The 18,882-nt window shown below is 32.3% G+C and overlaps 1 protein-coding gene across 3 annotated transcripts in view; it reads right to left on the bottom strand.

Annotated features, from left to right (window-relative positions):
* Nucleotides 1-4,003: 4,003 nt before the first annotated feature.
* Nucleotides 4,004-18,882, bottom strand: part of LOC125050548 (limbic system-associated membrane protein-like) — a 62,910-nt gene continuing 48,031 nt past the window's right edge. For all 3 annotated transcript variants that reach the window (XM_047650471.1, XM_047650470.1, XM_047650472.1), the window contains exons 4-7: nucleotides 11,357-11,567; nucleotides 8,006-8,105; nucleotides 7,187-7,344; nucleotides 4,004-4,698 (exon numbers count right to left, since the gene is read on the bottom strand). In XM_047650471.1, the coding sequence (XP_047506427.1) occupies nucleotides 4,493-4,698; nucleotides 7,187-7,344; nucleotides 8,006-8,105; nucleotides 11,357-11,567 (675 nt within the window). In that variant the 3' untranslated portion in view covers nucleotides 4,004-4,492. The remainder of the gene's footprint in view (nucleotides 4,699-7,186; nucleotides 7,345-8,005; nucleotides 8,106-11,356; nucleotides 11,568-18,882) is intronic.

Genomic DNA, 18,882 nt, shown 5'->3' with positions numbered 1-18,882 from the left:
TATTAAAAATGTACAGGCAAGGGTTACAAAAATGGTCAGAAGACACGGTAAAAATATCTTAAACCAATTCTTCTTAAAGGCGGAAAGAGGATATGTAATAGAAACATACAATTTGTGGCTATTGTAATGTTAAACACATTAAGAATATATGTAAAACATATTCGAGGACATGCACTGACAGAATGTTATCCTGTCCTCTAAATTCAGTTAGAATTTAAAAAAAAAGTACATAATTTTATTTTTATCCTTTACATGCATAAGCATTTAGATGTTAGTGTGTTTACTAAATAATAATCAATAGTAGATTTTATTGCATTTATATATTAATTAAAGACAGCGATACTTTATACCGATTCCGCGTACAATGATTAGCTGGAATTGATATTCTTTAATCAATTACTGATTCCAATAACTATGACGTCAACTAATGGTGAAACCCTATTTTGATTCAGTTATTTCAATATCGCGCTAGAAGGTTTCCTCGGAAGGGAAACGAAACGTAATAGCGATTGCAATTCAAATAAATAATTCCATTTGCGTGGTGCTTTAAAGTCATACAACAAACTATTACAAGAAGTGCTGCTAATTTTTTAATACTATTACATCAATAGCTAACGCTAGTAAAAGTACCCTATTATTTAAGAAATGTACGGGAATTATCAGAATTTCCAAACATTGTTTACAATTGTATTTCGTTTCACTGAAATTAATCGTTAATATTAAAAGCGTAGACTGTAGGCTGGACGAGAGGTCAGTTTAAATTAAAGTTGGCTAATATTTGTATTTAATTTAATATTCCATCAGCTGTTCCTCGGAAAAACATCATGTTAAGTTGACTTTTTATATATAACAGGGGGCAAACGCAGAGGCTCATCTGATGTTAAGTGATACCGCCGCCCATGAACACTCACATAGCCAGAAGGCTCGCAAGTGTATTGCCGGCCTAGTGGTTAAGAACAACTAAATTTGGGCGTTCGAATCCGTTCTGAATCCGTGGAAAAACATCGTTCGTTCACAGACGAGACATACTACTGAGAGCCATAAACAATTGTAGACAGCGACGTTACTTGGTACTTACTTGGCACAAATGGCATTAAAAGTTAAATAAAACTAACCAATAAAATTAACTTCAAGCACATAATATATATTATGTTTATAGTCACAGGATTATTAATTTCATCATGTTAAGTCACACCGAACTAACCTACGATAATTTCCGGGCATTACATGCCTATGAGGGATCTAATGTGAATAGGTTGCTATGGTAATGAAGTGCTGCGCTTTTTAGCTCTACCGGTTCATAGTTGTACTGAGTATAGTAGTAGTAAGTATTAAAAGGATGTATTCATGCCTTTTTAAATAAATTTAAACTTATTGTTATTCGTATAACTTTATTTTAATTAACACAGTATAGCACTTCTAGCACTTTCCCCATTGTTTTCTTACCTAAGTTGTTCCGAAGTAATTAGTTTGCAACGTTACCTTTCTAAACTAAGACTAGCGTATTATTTTGTTATTTTAATGCAGTAAGGTGTTAAAATTATAAATAATATGCCTTCTTACTTAATCAGTATTCGTCTAATAGCTTCGGCGTGAGACTCTCATCCCTGAGTTCGTAGGTTCGAACCTTGGCTGTGCATCGATGTTCTTTCTTTGTGCACGCGAGTGTTAAATACACTCGCACGTAAGGTTAAGGAAAACATCGTAAGGAACCTATAATGTCTCAAACTGGTTATTTTATTATATAAAAAGGGTTTTAAGTAATTAGTTTATTTAAAGTATGCTATATCTCTTATGTTATAAATATACCATAATTTTGTTTTTGTTTAAGTGCATATAATCTTATTTTACCTTCCAAAATTTCTTCAACAATTATAATAATGTCAGTTTCGCTAATAAATAATGCCGTTTGAAATTCAGTGTCTATCACATCCATAGGAAACAGGATTGAAACTCGGTAATTAGGTTAATTGCCAATCATTCGCACTATACACCTGCTAAGTACCATTACGGATTTACTCGTTATATTTTTATTGTTGGATATTATTATATCAATAAATTTACGTATGAATTAAGAGGAGATTCACTTAAGGAAAATATAATTAAATTTAAAAAAAATATAATTTGTCTAGTTCAGTTTAAATAACAAAATAAAAATGTACACATTTTAAATCATAATTATTTTGTGTCAGAGTAAAAAAATACTTTGAATTTGTTGTTGGATGTTTCTCTGGTGATCTATAAAAAATCATGGAATATCTTTACACCATACTGTTTTATATAATAAAAGATTCATTCTTAATTTAGACGTGAGCATTAATTGAATTGTTCATAATTATTACGGCTCATGGTCACGCGCTAATGATGTATGATCAAGTAAGAGAATTTCGAAGTCGATAGGCATTTGGACAGACTTCAAGGTAAATTGTGACCATATTTTTAATGCGTAGGTATGTTACACCGATTAATTAAAGACACAAAATACACAGAAAAACCAAACTTCTACCACAATAATAGAGTATCACAAAATTTCGCATTATTAAATACCCTTTTCTAGGGATATTAAGGGCTTATAAGGGTCGGGAACAATGAAGGACAATAAACACGATTTTCATACATTATTGGGTATTATAGTAAAAATTAATATCATTCAAGGGTTAAATGTTTCGGAGGAAACAATACAAAATATTATTTAAGATCCAGTAGCGATTTCATTAGGATTTTCAAGTCAGTTCAAGGCCGTCTTAATTGTATCTATCTCAGAGGAAACTCAGTTAATTTATGTGTTATTAAAATTACACAGGAAATTGGGTATGAAATAAAACACATAGTTGTAACACTTAAAACATTTTATTTACAAAAGTATTCACAGTTTTGAACTTAAAACTATTATATTATTATTTATCTATTAATAATTAAGACGCATAATTCGTAAATACATTTTACATTTTAGTACAGACTCTACTATTTACAAGTAAACTAGAGATAGTATGGAATAAGAAACAGTTTACTTTCATAACCGATTCTTACATTTAACTATTCGATAACGGAGCGACAATGTCCCATTAATTTCCAAAGCAAACCAAGGAAGACCAATAGTTAATTACGCCTCGTAATCTGTAAGGTATAACATAGAAATTGCCACTGTACTTTATATCACGTTGACTCGCTTTAATTAACAATTACATTCAACGATTTTTTAGTCATCATTCACTAGATTTTTATTTAGATTAGAGCGAGTTAGTTTCGTTGTTTAAGTATTACAAAGGACACCCAATCAATTGTTTTCGACTGATCAAAGCGTACAGAAACATTAAAAAAGTTCATTGAAACTTTGACATATTCGACTACGTTTCAAAAGAGAAAATACAGATAACAAAAGTAATATAATCTGTGGAAGCTTCTAAATTATTTCCGGTACAATATTCATAACATAATTCTATACTCTCGTCATCATGAAAACCTCATAAAAATTATTTTCATTGGATAAAATATTCACCCTTGAAATGAGTCAATCAGTTACAGATTTAAAATCATTTCATCAGATTTCAATAAATCCCGAAACACAATTTTCACTTGTAATTAACTACCGGACAACATTTACATCAAATTTATCAAACCACATTCATTTACCAGTCAAACATAAACAGCAAACAGGCCAAATTGAATTAATTCATTTAAATTATGTACATAATTTGTTAGCTGATTTAGCAACAACAAAATGTCTAATAACAATAATAAATGAGTATAATTTAATTGAATATAAACAACGAATTGATATGCTTGCTAAAAACTATACCAATTTAAATAGTGCGAATTCCCAATTCAAACATTGAATAATTGTTTGATCCTAATCATTTTAATCTGATGAATGATATATGCAATAAGAGAGGAATATTCGTTAGTCGAATAGCGTACGAAAAAAAAAGATCACTAAAATGTATTCTTAACTACACTTGAGATTTTTTTAGATTGGTTTCGATTTACAATTAGTTTTTTTTTAAAGATCTGTGTACAGGACAACATCTGGCCAGTTAAGTTAATAAAGGAAAAAGTATAATCACACACTTAAAATCTATTATAAAGGTAAAACATTTAATTTCACATCTTGTAAAGAATATTGCGTGCTTATAAACTTGCGTAGAACAAGAGGAAACACTAAGGTGCTATGCAAAAGACATAAGAAAAGCAAAAATATATGAATTATTAGGCGCTGTCTTAATATATTGTTGCTAAGCTACTCCAATAATAAGTTATAAACAACTTTGAATACAAATTAATTAAAACTCGTAACAAAACCTTATTTACACGAACTTTGTAATAACGAACCTTACAAATTTATTGCGTGGCATTACATCGTAATATAATACGCCATAAAACATATTATATTGCTCGAACATAAAATTTTATTTACACTCAGATTAAAAGATCAACGAAAATATATTATAGTAATTCGTTTCTTACCTAAATTTGCATTTTATGCTTTATTGTATCATCTAGGAGCTAAAGCCTTATTTTGAAATGAAATAAAGGGTAGCGGTGTGTTATACAGGAATTTTGTTAGAAAATGTCTATGGTAGTAGAAGGTAATAAGTGTGGATAATGTGCAGAGAAGAGTTGGCGCAGAAATTGTGGCCCCGCTTTGCATCGCAGCCGGACGCTCACCGCTAACCACGTGGACAACCACCGACGCGGAATCTAGTAGAGAAAATAACATTTGGTTAAAAAGTTTTATATTAGTACGACTTACGTTTTGGACCCACGTAAACCTACATGAATTTCAAAACGGAATACAAATAACACTATTCCATTAACAGATCGTTGTACTAAATACAAGTGCGAAGTTTTTAGAAGAGCAGACATTAGAAAAAATCTATATGTTTAGATTTCAATGCTTTAAGTCTAAAAAAAATATTTAGTCCGAAACACTGTAAATCAGTAAAGTAATAAAAAAGTAAATATTGTCGAGTTTTTTGGGTCGCTGCAATGATTATTTATCTACTAATTATTTGTCCTTGTAGATTGGTTTAATGACCTCACAATACATGTAATTGAACAAAGTCATGAACTTGAAGTCGACGGGTAATATTTGTTTTAAAGTCTCATTTTGTTTATTATGGGCGTTATTGCTTTTGATGTTTTAAATTAAGTTTATCATTATAACATTGATTAAATCTAAACAATGACAAAGCAAATATTAATAAGAGATTATTTAAGATTCATAATTGATTTAATAAACCAGCTGAACACCAACACCAGTTTGTAAGACAAATTTCCAATATATTCCTGATAAGACTAAATATATAATGTATTTTGGCTAGAGTTTTTGGTAATATGTATGTGTAATATTCAAGTAAATTATCTATAGAAAACCCTATAGCGAATAATAAATGATGCTTATAATGTAAAAAATCTATAATCTTAATATATACGAATTACGTGTCACGTTGTTTGTCCGCTATGGACTCCTAAACTACCGAACCGATATCAATCAAATTTGCACACCGTGTGCAGTTTGATCTAACTTAAAAGATAGGATACCTAACATCTCAATTTATACCCGCAATATTATTCTATTGCAAATATTTGTTTATTATTTGATACAATTCTAACAGATGGCGCTGGGTTAAAAGTACCAACGTTTCACATAAGCTATCTACCTTTCACATAAGTTCTCCTACCGGTTCCCTTGAATAGTCTACTAGTATAAAGTATAATTGACAATATACATTAAAAAAAGTCTGCAGTAAAGTCTATTCATATTAGTCTACAAACACAGTTCTTTTAAACATCTACTAGCGCACAAGTATAGAGTTCGACCTACGACATTAAGAGACAGCACTATGTATGTCAAAATCCAATACATTTTTGACGTATTTGAGCCACACTTAGCGCAAAACTCTCTTTTCTAAATCTTTCCCTAATTGAACCATGCAAGAAATTAAAAACAGCGCCGTCCTGAAATCAAAGAATAAGCAAAAGACGTCTGTAAGTTTTTATTTAATTAAACGTTCGAGGCGAGTGTTACAATATCATCTCATTCATAATTTTTATTACTCAATTTTGAGTTTGTTCAGAACGGCTATTGCCGTAGTACTTTGTAATAACTGACACGGCAAAATTCAAATTTTGTTAAAACTTCCGCTTATATCGTATGCATTTTTAAAACAAGTGTAATTTCATAATCGTCGTATATGAAAAGCTTACGTAAGCGTACTTAACGAGATTATCCCTAAAGGATAAAATGTAACAAGCGTTTTAGCATACTGTAATTGCATAGTGTTATTGTGCACATTTATATGGAATGTTTCATTTAGATTAATATAAAACAAATTTATTAAAAATTGAAAATAAAGTAAGTTAAGTTTTAAGGTGTGTCCATTACCTATTTTTACCTTACTATCACTTATTTGTTTATATAAGTTATTGTTGAAATGGTAGTTTTTTTATTATTGCCCAAAACATCGAAAGCCTTTTTCAGGCACATCCCTGCCATTCGAACTCACACAGCGGTTTTCGCATCAGCAATAAACAATAAACTACAAGCTCCCACCTTTTCAGAATGCCAAATCATAAAATGACTGCTTCACGACTGATTTGAGAGCGACCGCCGATGCGAAAACCGCTGTGTGAGTTCGAAAAGTGAGTTACAGAATCACAGGGCTGAAGTTCACGGACTAACAGATCACCTACTTGCCTATAAAAAATAAACAAACGATAACGAAACAGATACAGAAATGGTATCTGTTTGAGAAGTGTATGAGAAGAATTAAACAAAACAATAAAAAATAAATTTAGCCCTTAAAAAGCAAGAGGGAAGACTATGTATAATGGAATATATCCGAGTTTGTTCTTATTTTTATTTAAGGGTTTAAGGCTCGGTTTTAAGGCTTACTCAGCCTTAAAACCGAGGTAATTAATTTCTCCTCAATTGTAAGTCGAGTTTGTGATGTACTAAGAGTGCCTCTCTTGAGGTAGAATTATTCGTCCACTATGAATATATTATATTACAATAGAATTAATTTCTAGAATAAGTTAATATTAACCATGTTTTATTTTAAGTAGATATAGTATTTAGCTACCACAACCGTCCAATGCTATAATGTAGCATCTAGACATTTCCGCTGTGACTCGAATTCACAGCCATGTGCGTTAACTACTCGTGCTAAGTGCAATAATTACTAACCAGAACTGCTAGGAGCGCATGTATAGTTTCCAGAGTCACGGGGCGAAGCCCGAGCTATGAGGAGGCGACTGGTTCGAGTCCGTTGTTCAGTCTCAACACTGATTCCACCACGCTGTGCGTAGTTCACCACATTTGTCCCCCGATACCAGTATATAAAGCTAGAAAAAGCACAAATATTTTAATCTTAATTTAAAAAAAATGTATTATAATGTTTTAACAGAAGTCATTTTTCATTATAATTTGACAAAACGAATGAATGTGCGATGTTTAATTGTTTCTTTATAACATAATAAGCTGCAATAGGACTTTAATGAATACTTTTATAAGCGCAGTCCCTTGGAATTAAAAATTGCCAACTAATATCGTAATACAGCGAACATCAACAATGAAATAAATCCACATATTAAGTATTAAGTAATATTTCTATTTTCTGTTTCTATATTTTAATAGATTTTCACTTTGAGTTTTACTTTGAGCCATTTCATTGTTAGGCGATTTTTTCATATTATCTTCGCCCATTGTTTTAATAGATAAATATTTTAAAAATAAAAGTGGTTATTACTTTTTTGCGGAATAAGAAACTCCTGAGCTTGAATTTGTTAACCCTTTGAAAGGCCCGAAGGTATGTTAATTACAAATTACATACGTCCTTTATTTACGGCCTTTATTTGATCTAATAAAAACGCGCTTACCTACTAAAATTTACAAATAATTATTTAGATTTAATTTACATACAACATAAAGTCGACAATCTTATTTAGAAAATTTAAGGTATTTATAAATAAAACTGTAAATATAATTCAAGATTTTAGTATTTACCTAGGTGGATCTGGTGCGTGGCGTGCAATACACGTCAAGTTAATGTCGGAGCCAGCTCTCACAAACAACTCTGGACCAGACAGGATCTCCGCTTTGGATACTGCAACAATATTGTAGCTATATTTTGCTGATCTATACTAGACAACGCCTTAAGCGTTTACGTTAGTAACTTAAGCTAACAAGCATATTTAGACTTAGCTTATGAATGATAGGTGAATTCAAAGTATTGGGCTAAGAATTGAGGCGTAGCTTATGAATGATAGGTGAATTCAAAGTATTGGGCTAAGAATTGAGACGTAGCTTATGAATGATAGGTGAATTCAAAGTATTGGGCTAAGAATTGAGGCGTAGCTTATGAATGATAGGTGAATTCAAAGTATTTGGCTAAGAATTGAGGCGTAGCTTATGAATGATAGGTGAATTTAATGTATTGGGCTAAGAATTGAGGCGTAGCTTATGAATGATAGGTGAATTCAAAGTATTGGGCTAAGAATTGAGGCGTAGAGCCTCTTAGAATTTACCAAATAAACTCAGGCAAATTCTTACGTTTCTATTCAGATTAAAAATAAATCAGTGGCGCTACAACCTTTCTAGTTGTTGGCCTCAGATTTCTGTATCTGTTACGTGAGCATTTACAAATCTAATAGGCAAGTAGGTGATCAGCCTCCTGTGCCTGACACACGCCGTCAACTTTTTGGGTCTAAGAGAAGCCGGTTTCCTCACGATGTTTACCTACACCGTTCGAGCCAATGTTATAAATAGAAAGAACGTCCATTGGTGCACAGCCGGGGATCGAATCCAAACCTCAGGGATGAGAGTCGCACGTTGAAAACACTAGGCCAACAATGCTCTACTACTTATATTCAGATTAGTCACATTATTGCTAATTAAATTTCAGTCTTAGAGTGTTTACGATTTATCAGATTCTGAAATTAAATTTATTAAAGCGTGTAATTAACAGCTCTGGCGGTTAAGGAAGACATCACAATACAACCGGCCTGACTTAACTATCGACCGTATGTAAGGTAAATTATTTACTTAATTTTGATTTATGAAATAAATGCGAAAATCAGATCACGATAGTGCCGCTGAATTATTTATTAAGGTATAATTTACACATTAAATTAGGTATTTATGTGTCTACGAAAGCCACGTATAAAGGATAAAAATAAAGAAATCTTTCGATTTATACGTATTTAATCTTCCGATAGAGAGCTCAATAAAGTGCTACAGTTACTTGTAGTTTCAGTGTAATTAGATCTAATTGAATCTCTGAAGATTGAGAAACTCTACAATAAATGTATTTAACTGAACAGCTTAAGTTCAGATGCACTTTCGGTACTAAACTAAAACATTAATTAGAATTCGCGTGAAACATTTCCATTAAGGTGTTCTCTGAAGCTTGTGTGAGCAAGAAAGGAAACTTGTTCCTATTCGTGGTCTCAGTTCACACCTCAGTCGTATTCAACTGTCCGGGGCAAACTATTCGAGTCGAAATTAATCTCGCTTGACATGCGATTGTCAGTTGTTTATTGAGACCGAAAATTATTGAGCACCAAACAAAAGCAAAACGTGTTTATTTTCACTATTAAAAGCGATATAATTGGACTATTCTAAGACTGATATTTAAGTAATAGAACTCGGATGTGAATTCAATCTAAATAAACTTGACTTTGTTCTGAAACAGTACAGTTTTTATAAGAGAATAACATTTTTTTTTCTTTTCTCACAGTGGTTGCCTGGAAGAGATCGCTCGAAAGCGATAAGGCCGCCAGTTGCTTTCCTTTACTTGTAATTTTGTTAAATTTTTATATCATAAAGCAACAAAGTGTAAATAAATAAATAAACATTACATATTAACATAAAACTCTGTAAGATATTAAATCAATACAATAACCTCCTACCGATAAAGGCCTTTTAACTTTAAGAGGTGTGTATGGTATTTGTTCAATTGAGATTGTAATTAATATTTGATTGTAATGAAAATGTAATGAATATTTCTCTGAATGGATGTCTGAAACCATTATTATGTTTATGGTAGGAAATGTGAGTATCTACATATATAGTTGAAAGATGGTGGTTTATTACTAAGATACTTTTTAAACATTATTTAGAAGATAAGCGGTTCAGTTGAGAGGTGTAAATTGTATCCGTAATAGGGAAAGGATTTATTATATACACTGAAAAATTATATTCACGACTCCATCAATATCAAATAACAGATGCTGCGAAATAGTTTTTAGCATAGACCCTCGTCATCCGGGTTTTTGCCAGGCATAATGGTGGCTGTACACACTCGGCGAGAGCCTCTCGCCGAGAGTCTCGACCGAGAGGACCGAGAGAAGAGCGCAGCCTGTACACACTCGTTACGTTATTTGTATTTATAACACCGTTAATAATGGACGTGGAAACCGCTGCTGCTGTTTGTCTTTGTGCAATAAGTTATTATAATTTTCTTCACGTTTACCATAAAAAAACAATTACGAAGCCATGGCGAAGAAGAAGATGGTGGATGGTTACTATGCACCGCAACAGAAATAGGTAATTAGGTTCATAAAGTTTTAATATTATCCAAAATTGTAAATTGCTACTTGTATTAATCTTTCTTTTATGTCCACGGTACGTAGCCATGAGTAAATCTCGCTTTTTCTTTAGTTCCCCAATTGGGATATCCATCGGCCGGCTTATTTGCATCCAAGCATCATGTAGAGATTGTTTATTTTTGTGTCCTACATCCTTCGGATTCCATAACAACGATTCCCTTTGGTAACACTCCAAAAACTCTAATTCGCGTTCGTTAGACCACATTGTGCGATACGTCCTGTCACAACCACAGTCATCAAGCAAGTGATTGAACGAGTGTGTACAGGTCGCTCTCGTTTTACTCGCGAGACCCTTTGACTCGTGCGCAAAAAACCGACATGCGACCGAGAGAGGCGAGACCGACTGCGAGGAAGCGAGGCGAGACGAGAGCTCTACTGTACACTCTCGCCCTCGGCCTGTCTCGGGGTGTCTCGCCGAGTGTGTACAGCCACCATAATAAATTAGATATAATAAGGCATGAGTAATACGATAAATACATCAACAAGTAACAATAGTCCTACTTTAAGATTATTTGTATGTAATTTTAATATACCAAAATTTATTTGTGCAGTCCTAAATTTGTATTTCTATGTGATTTTAATACCTATATAAAAATTTTATGTGTGCCTTTTAAACGAAATACATCCACATCTTACTTCAAGGTTAAAATAAACGCAAAGATCACCCTATGTCCTATTTTATGTAATAGGATTATACATTTAATTTAGTTCGTTTAGTTTTTATTGATATTATACTTGAATATCTTACCAACAACAGTAAGCCAGAAAGATAGACTTATCTTAGGCTCTGTGGATACTTGGCACTCATACGCCCCGGAATCTCGGGGCTGCGCGTGAGCAACTCGCAGGGTCCACTCGTCAGAGCCATCTGTATGAAGTGCTGCAAAGCGTGCGTCACTACTGTATGTATGCACGCCAACTGTGAGGATGTGCAGGTCTCGTTTCCGGATCCATGACACCTGGAACCAAATATGTCATATAATGCATATACTTTCATTAACACTGGATCATAACGCAAAACGATTTTAATTCAAACCATTGTTGTTATAACTCTAAAATCGACTTAAATAATTCAAATAAATATTCGCGCGTAATCCGAAAACTGTATTTTACAAGAAAAACAATATTTCCGAATCCTCGTTGCAAAATGTTATTCCGAGAGCAATACTAACGAAATTTATTAAATGAATTTAATTTATCAAATCAAAACACACGATTATAGTTAATTGAAGCTGCGAAAGCTCTTCGCAAAAAGTAAAAATGTACAGTGAACTTTATTTGGCATAAAATGAAAATTGTTAATTTATACGCCAGGGGCAGCATAATGTAGGCTTCTACGGAGCAGGGGCCGTTATTAAATCTATTAATGCTTTCATTAAACCTGCTAATTTTACTGCCGCGTCGCTTCGCTTCGAACTCGGAAACTATATTGTTATATAAATTTCATTGGACTTGAAAACTTATAAATTGCAAATATATAACTCGACTTTAAGGCTATTTTATAGATGCGAGAAATAAAAATTTATGATGTATATTTTAAAAAGAATATTCCGATATTAGTGCATAACTGTTTCAAAGAATTAATTTCACTTAGTTCACGGGATTAATCAAACAACAAACAAAAGAAAACTAATATTACTTCAAAAATATTCATTTAGAATCTACTGTATTTTGTATAACTTTATTTAAGGTTTCGCAACGGAGAAAGTCAGTGATACTAAAATGAAATTTAGGATTTGAAAGATTACATTTAGCAATGCATTTTCGTAAAATTTTAATTAAAGTCCCATTTGTCCAAACAAACATCGGCTATAACAAATATCCATTTGCAATGTATGTGCTAAAATGTTGCAGGCATCCACTGTTCTGAATCACAATGTAAGCTAATTACTTGCAGGCCCAACCAATATTACAGTATTTGTCAACTGAAGAAATGTACTGTTTGTTATTAGATTTTAAAAAGGTATAGAAGAGGAATATAATATAACTAAATAAGCATTTATTAAACTAATCAAAGAAGAGTGATTGAAGTTTCTCAGAAGTCAAAATTTCAATTCGTCCATGCGTTGGGTTGTTTCTCTCCCTACAATTTATGTAAGGGGCAATGGCTGCCCATGCGTCGTGCTCGTGAATGGGTGCTACTTGTGGTCACTCGTGTAAGTGGTGATATTATTCATAAGTTAATTTTTTTCTAAATATTGACAGTCATATGTGTGCAATATGATTAAGTAAATTTTGTTATGATTTCATAATAGTCCAATATGTGTTCATAAAACCACATTTATTACGTAAACAGGTTGACGATTGAAATTCTTATACACATATTGATTTATTGCATCATCCAGATCAACTTAGGTCCGTACCTCAAAAAGAGGAAAAAAAACACTCCTAAACATTAAGGCTTTTCCAGGCATGTTTCAAGTCATTTCACACACATATAAACAAAATCATGTAAGTGAAATGGTCCAATACTAAAACCAACGAAATTCGGTCACAAGTTTGGCAAATACTCTTATACAGAAATCCGATAATCTCTCCTTTCATGTATCGGTCGATTTCTGTCGAAGTCAGACACGTACTGACTCTCCCGATAATAAGGGTAATACACGAAGCTAAACGAAAATTAACTTATGACCTTGATATCTTTACACTGTGAAAAGTAATTTATTTGTAGCAATAATGACTTCGAGTAGACGTTCTACTACGTTTGGTTTACTAAGTTTATTATAATAAACTTATTACTTAAATTGTATTTATATTTAAATTGTTAAAGCACCTCAAATAAAATAAAAAGTATATAATATAAATCAGTCTATTGTAAGGGTGTATTCATCGTTGTTTTAAATGTTTAAAAAATGGTAAATCAAATCCCATGAAAATGCTAATAATTGTAAAACAATAAAAATATTTTTACGCTTACACCCGTATTACAACTATCCATTAAATTTATTAAATAATTCTAAATTTTTGCGGCATTTTAAATTGATTGCACATTAACAAAAAAATAAGTTTTTCACTATTGGCAAGGTAAAACGAATTCCCAGTAACTCAAATGTTTCGATTATTTTTTATTAGTCTACAATGTAGAGCTATTAATTCACCATTATTTTCAAACGACCACCGCACTTTATGACATCGTCGTTATTATTTTCACATTAGATATCATTTTAATAAATTATAATAGGGTTTACATGGACAAAAATACTGATACAAGCGAAAAAGCCATTCTTTGTCTCTGTTTATAGAATTTTAGATGATAGAGCAAGCAGTGTTGGTCTAGTGGCTTCAGCGTGCGACTCTCATACCTGAGGTCGTAGGTTCGATCCCCGGCTGTACACCAATGGAATTTCTTTCTATGTGCGCATTTAACATTTGCTCGAACGGTGAAGGAAAACATCGTGAGGAAATCGACATGTCTTAGACCCAAAAAGTCGACGGCATGTGTCAGGTACTGGAGGCTGATCACCTACTTGCCTATTATATTTAAAAATGATCATGAAACAGATTCAGAATTATTTGAATGTAAGTATTTTTTATTGAAGAGTAGCGCATATATTTCTGCTTTATAATATTATCGGTACATTTATATTATGTGCCCAAGTATGTTGTTAAAGTCATATTTATATATAAGTAATTGTATATTTAGTTGGTGTACTACATAAGGATATAAGAATAGAATACAAAAGTGCGGATAGTCGTGTTATAAGGCAGTTTATATTACGATACAATACTCCGACCAAAATTCTAATGGCATAGTTAAAGCTTCTCTTATTAAAATACAACGTAAAATTGGTTTTTCTAATATATGATTAATATAACACTAGATTTATATTTAAAGAGTAAAATTTGTGTGAATACATAGAGGTAAGTTATAATAATAATATATTTTATTTCTATATCATAAATTTCGATTTCAAATGTTGTTTAATGTTAGTAGTAGTATGGTATGAGATAATTATGAGGCGAGTTATGTCAGAATATTTCATTTAAAAATCAAAATATTTAATTGTTTTTTTAAATTAACTTTTGATGATACAAACAGCCTGCATATTGTTGTAGATACTTTTAATTGTCATTTTCAAATACATTCAGCTATCTAATATGTTATTAGGTCATTGACGCACAATTTAATTACCAATAGCGCTACAACCCTTTAGGTCTGGGCCTCAGATTTCTGTATCTGTGACGTGATCATTTCTAAAAGGCAAGTAGCTGATCGAACTTCTGTGCCTGACACTAGCAGTCGACTTTTTAGGTCTAACGCATGCTCGGTTTCCTCACAATATTTTCCTTCACCGTATGAGCGAGTACAGTAGTGCACAGCCAGAGATCGAACCTACGACCCCAGGGATGAGAGTCGCACCTTTAAACCAGTAGGCCAACACTGCTATTCACTGACTAGACTGAATAACTATAAACATAGCAAAACAATCAAAAAGTCCATACAAAGAGGCATTTCTTAAATATATTGAAACTTGAAATCAATACCATGTATTTAGGTAAATTATATCATCTACGTATTTTAAACACAACATTTAAGGATTTTTTCAAGCCGATTACTCTGTTTTTGATGGAAATATGTTAGCTTGTAAGCGATGTGTTCATAAATTTTTACGGCTACAGCATGTTCGTAAAACGTATCTGAAATTGACGCGAGTAAGTGAACAAAAAAACGAGTTACCGCGAGTGATTGGTTTATGTACTATTTTAGTACGTACGTTTCTATTTACAAATTATTTTGTAAAGATATGACTGAGTTTTACTTATATATTCGCTAATCTCGACCCTGGAGTGTGCGTTCGAACCCCGGGAATTTGCCATTTGAATCATTATTTTATTTTAGCTATACAAGAAAAAAAACTGTTTTTTTCTTAATTGTAAAGTAATTACAATTTACGGCACACATAAACAATCTTATGTAGAAATATGTGGTGTTACATACTTTTCGTAGACACATAAATTTCTAAGAATAATAAACCTTTATTTTGATGAATGAATTTGAGTTAGTCATGGGGTAACAAGTGCTAAAAATCATATTTGTCGCCTCTAAAGTAACTTTAAATTGACCTTTCTTAGCTTTAAGCAATACAAAGCACTACAAAACTATTTAACATGCTAAAGAAATTCACTGTTTATATTCGCATTTTTATTTGAATAGTTTATGTCGAATATGTAGCTTAAATAAATAAATTTTCCCTCAGGGAAATCTTCGCTGCCCTTTTCTCGTTTTGAACCAGCTTAGTCGAATTTCGCTCTCAACATCTCTTATTAATTTTGAACGCCAAAAATAACAGCTCTTACTAAGTATACGAAGTTTGTATAGCGTAATAAATATGAAAAAACCAGATATGTATCAAAAAAATATAAAATTACATAAGCTATTATTTTGACACCTCTTACAAGAAAAAAACAACTTAGCAAGCGAATTTTATTATTATCTCCCTCAATACATAGTATACGACGAATGTATGTAGATTGAATAAATTTGACGAACAATACAAATATTGACAAAGTATTTTTATTAGCGTTGACAAATATATATCACTTTTAACGCTTTCGCGCGCAACATCGCTTCACTCTGACAATACAAATCCCTACAAAGTACAGCAAAGCCTCGTCCCCAATAACTGTCGCTCTATACTTGTCACAAATGGGACAATCCCGTTATTAAGTAGGAAAAATTGTCATACAATATTTTTACAAAATGAAAATAAACAAAAATCGCCAAGGCTTGTTGGCTCCATTCCAAATGTACTTCGCGAGCTTCGACCTATTTCTATGTACTTTATTCGCGCGTCGGCGTACATACGACATTTCCTGTGCTTAGAGCGATCAGCGAATCAAATTCGCATCAACAGGGTCGTCAGCGGTCGAAACGACACGTTCCACATAACGTCTGGTAATACAATTGGAAAGTTTCATTGCCTTCGTTATTTAGCAAATGTTGATTCGATCTCATTTAATAGTGAATAAAACTTCGGTACATAATGGAAACGAGAAAGAACACGGCGAGGAGCAAACTTTCGCTAAACTGAGTTACTACTTAGACAAGAACAATTTCGTCTAACTTGTCGGGATATGCTAGAAAAAATCTTTTCATACTTTGGTTAACTTTATAAAACTGTTCTTCTCCGATATTTACTTGAGGCTAAGTTACCTCGGGATAAAAGGTGAAAAATGGGAAAAATATGCAAAAAGTTGTTGGCGGTGTAATCTTTCTTTGCCCTTGATTAAATTGTTTGTTGAAGTAACTTTATTGGGGATACAAATTAAGCTTTAATTGTTTCTTAGCATCGTCGTGTTCCTATTTATTACTTAAGATTTAGGACTTAGATAATAATTAATGTCGCACAATATATTACAAAGAGTATCAAGTTTCGGGAAGACGATGTTATTGGGCTTGTCGGGGCGTAAATAAGCAGTCATTACTAAGAGCCATTTATTAAGGAAAATAAGCACTCATTTTGCGTCAGCTCTATTCAAATATTGTCTCAAGAATAAAAGCTTTAAGTACATTTTGTGAACAAAAGATCTATTGTATTAAAGGATAATATTTGACAAAGTTATCGCGAAAGTAATGAATTTTAAAATTGTTTCAAGTTATTTGTTTAAGTTTATAGAAGATAAGAATCAAATAAATGTTAAAAATTTTGTGGAATTTGAAACGATAGTACATCACACAAGTTTATGCGATTGCAATGTGTTTAATGGCGCGTGATATCACCAAATAGAGACTTCCTTCCGTTGATATTTTACGATTCTTCTTAGTTTATAGTTTTAATTTGGAAATTCTTATATTTTATACCTATTGGTAACAAATAAATAATATATAAATAACAAATATAATTTTTACCAAGGATTTCATAAAGTTATGGTGAATTAAATATAGTGTTTGTGCAAGTATCTAAGCCAAAAAAAGCTAAATTTGCAAGTGTTTTTCACTAAAATAAAATAAATCAGTGGCACTACAACCTTTTTAGGCTGGTCATCAGATTTCTGAATCTGTTTTATGATCATTTCTCAATCTAATAGGCAAGTGGATGAAACACGCCGTCGACTTTTTGGGTCTAAGGCAAGCCGGTTTCCTCACGTTGTTTTCCTTCACCGTTGAAGCAAATGTTAAACGCGCACTTAGTAAGAGTCAATTGGTGCACACCCGGGGATCGAAACTACGACCTCAAGGATAAGAGTTAACGGTAAAACCACGAGGCCAAAACTGCTCTTTTCACAGCATTTTTTCACTCAAACTACTTTTTTAACTTATTAAATTTTTACATTTATCGTGGTTTTAAAAAAACTAAACTAGCTGGCCCGCGAAATTTCTTTCGCATAGAAATTTGAGAGCACATGGTAAAAGAAGTAGTAGTTCCTTATAATAGCTTTAATAGTTTAAAAAACTATCAATCATACCTCTGCAAAATATTATATAGACAAAAAAAACCTACAACAAAAACTATTACGATTATAAAATGTAATATTCACCAAAACAATCGATAATGTCCAGCGGTCATCTACACTAACCTAACTCAACTCTTAAGATCTAAAGCCTAACATTTAATCCTTTGTTCCATTGTGTAGCCAAGTACGAATTGACTGGGCAATCCTGAAACGAACAGATTCAACACTTCGAATCGTTTTCCTTTCAGATCCGATATTCCTATTGGTGACATGACTTCTATTGTTTGCACTGAGAATACCTTTAACATTCAAAGTTATGACTGTGTAGATTTCAATTGTTTTTTTAAATATTGAATAAAACGTTTTTCGTAACGAAATTAAAATTTAGGCCTTACCAGTTGACAAATAAGAAGTCTTTGGGGTTCACTCAGAAGGCTGATCACCTGATAACAGACGCAAAATCTATCTGCCCCATTGGAGACGCCCGGTTAAATTATGCACTAGGTCCTGTAAAACTTTTCTGGTTGAACAATAAGGTTTTTTTAGAAAACTAACTTAAACAGACAATTGTTCCATGTCCATTTAAAAATACTCTCTTTCGGTGCAAGATTGAAAATATAAAAGTTTACTGAGTTTTATATAACTTAATACATTTTAAATATTACGTAAAACTTTTGTATTGTAACTTTTCGTTCGTTAAATAATAAATATTTCGCTCCTTTGAATTCAACTACGAATTTAAAACTTTATACATTTTAAATCGTTTTGCTGGGAGTGTGGCACATAAAACATGTATATATCAATTAAACACGAGTTGTATAAAACGTATAGTGTATAAGTGTAGTATTAGCGAATAAGTCTAGTAAATTGCAAGTG

The sequence above is a fragment of the Pieris napi genome, chromosome 6 (assembly GCF_905475465.1).
Source record: "Pieris napi chromosome 6, ilPieNapi1.2, whole genome shotgun sequence".
Taxonomy (NCBI): domain Eukaryota; kingdom Metazoa; phylum Arthropoda; class Insecta; order Lepidoptera; family Pieridae; genus Pieris; species Pieris napi.
The sequence above is the reverse complement of the archived record's forward strand: the minus strand, read 5'-3'. Positions and strand labels throughout refer to the sequence as shown.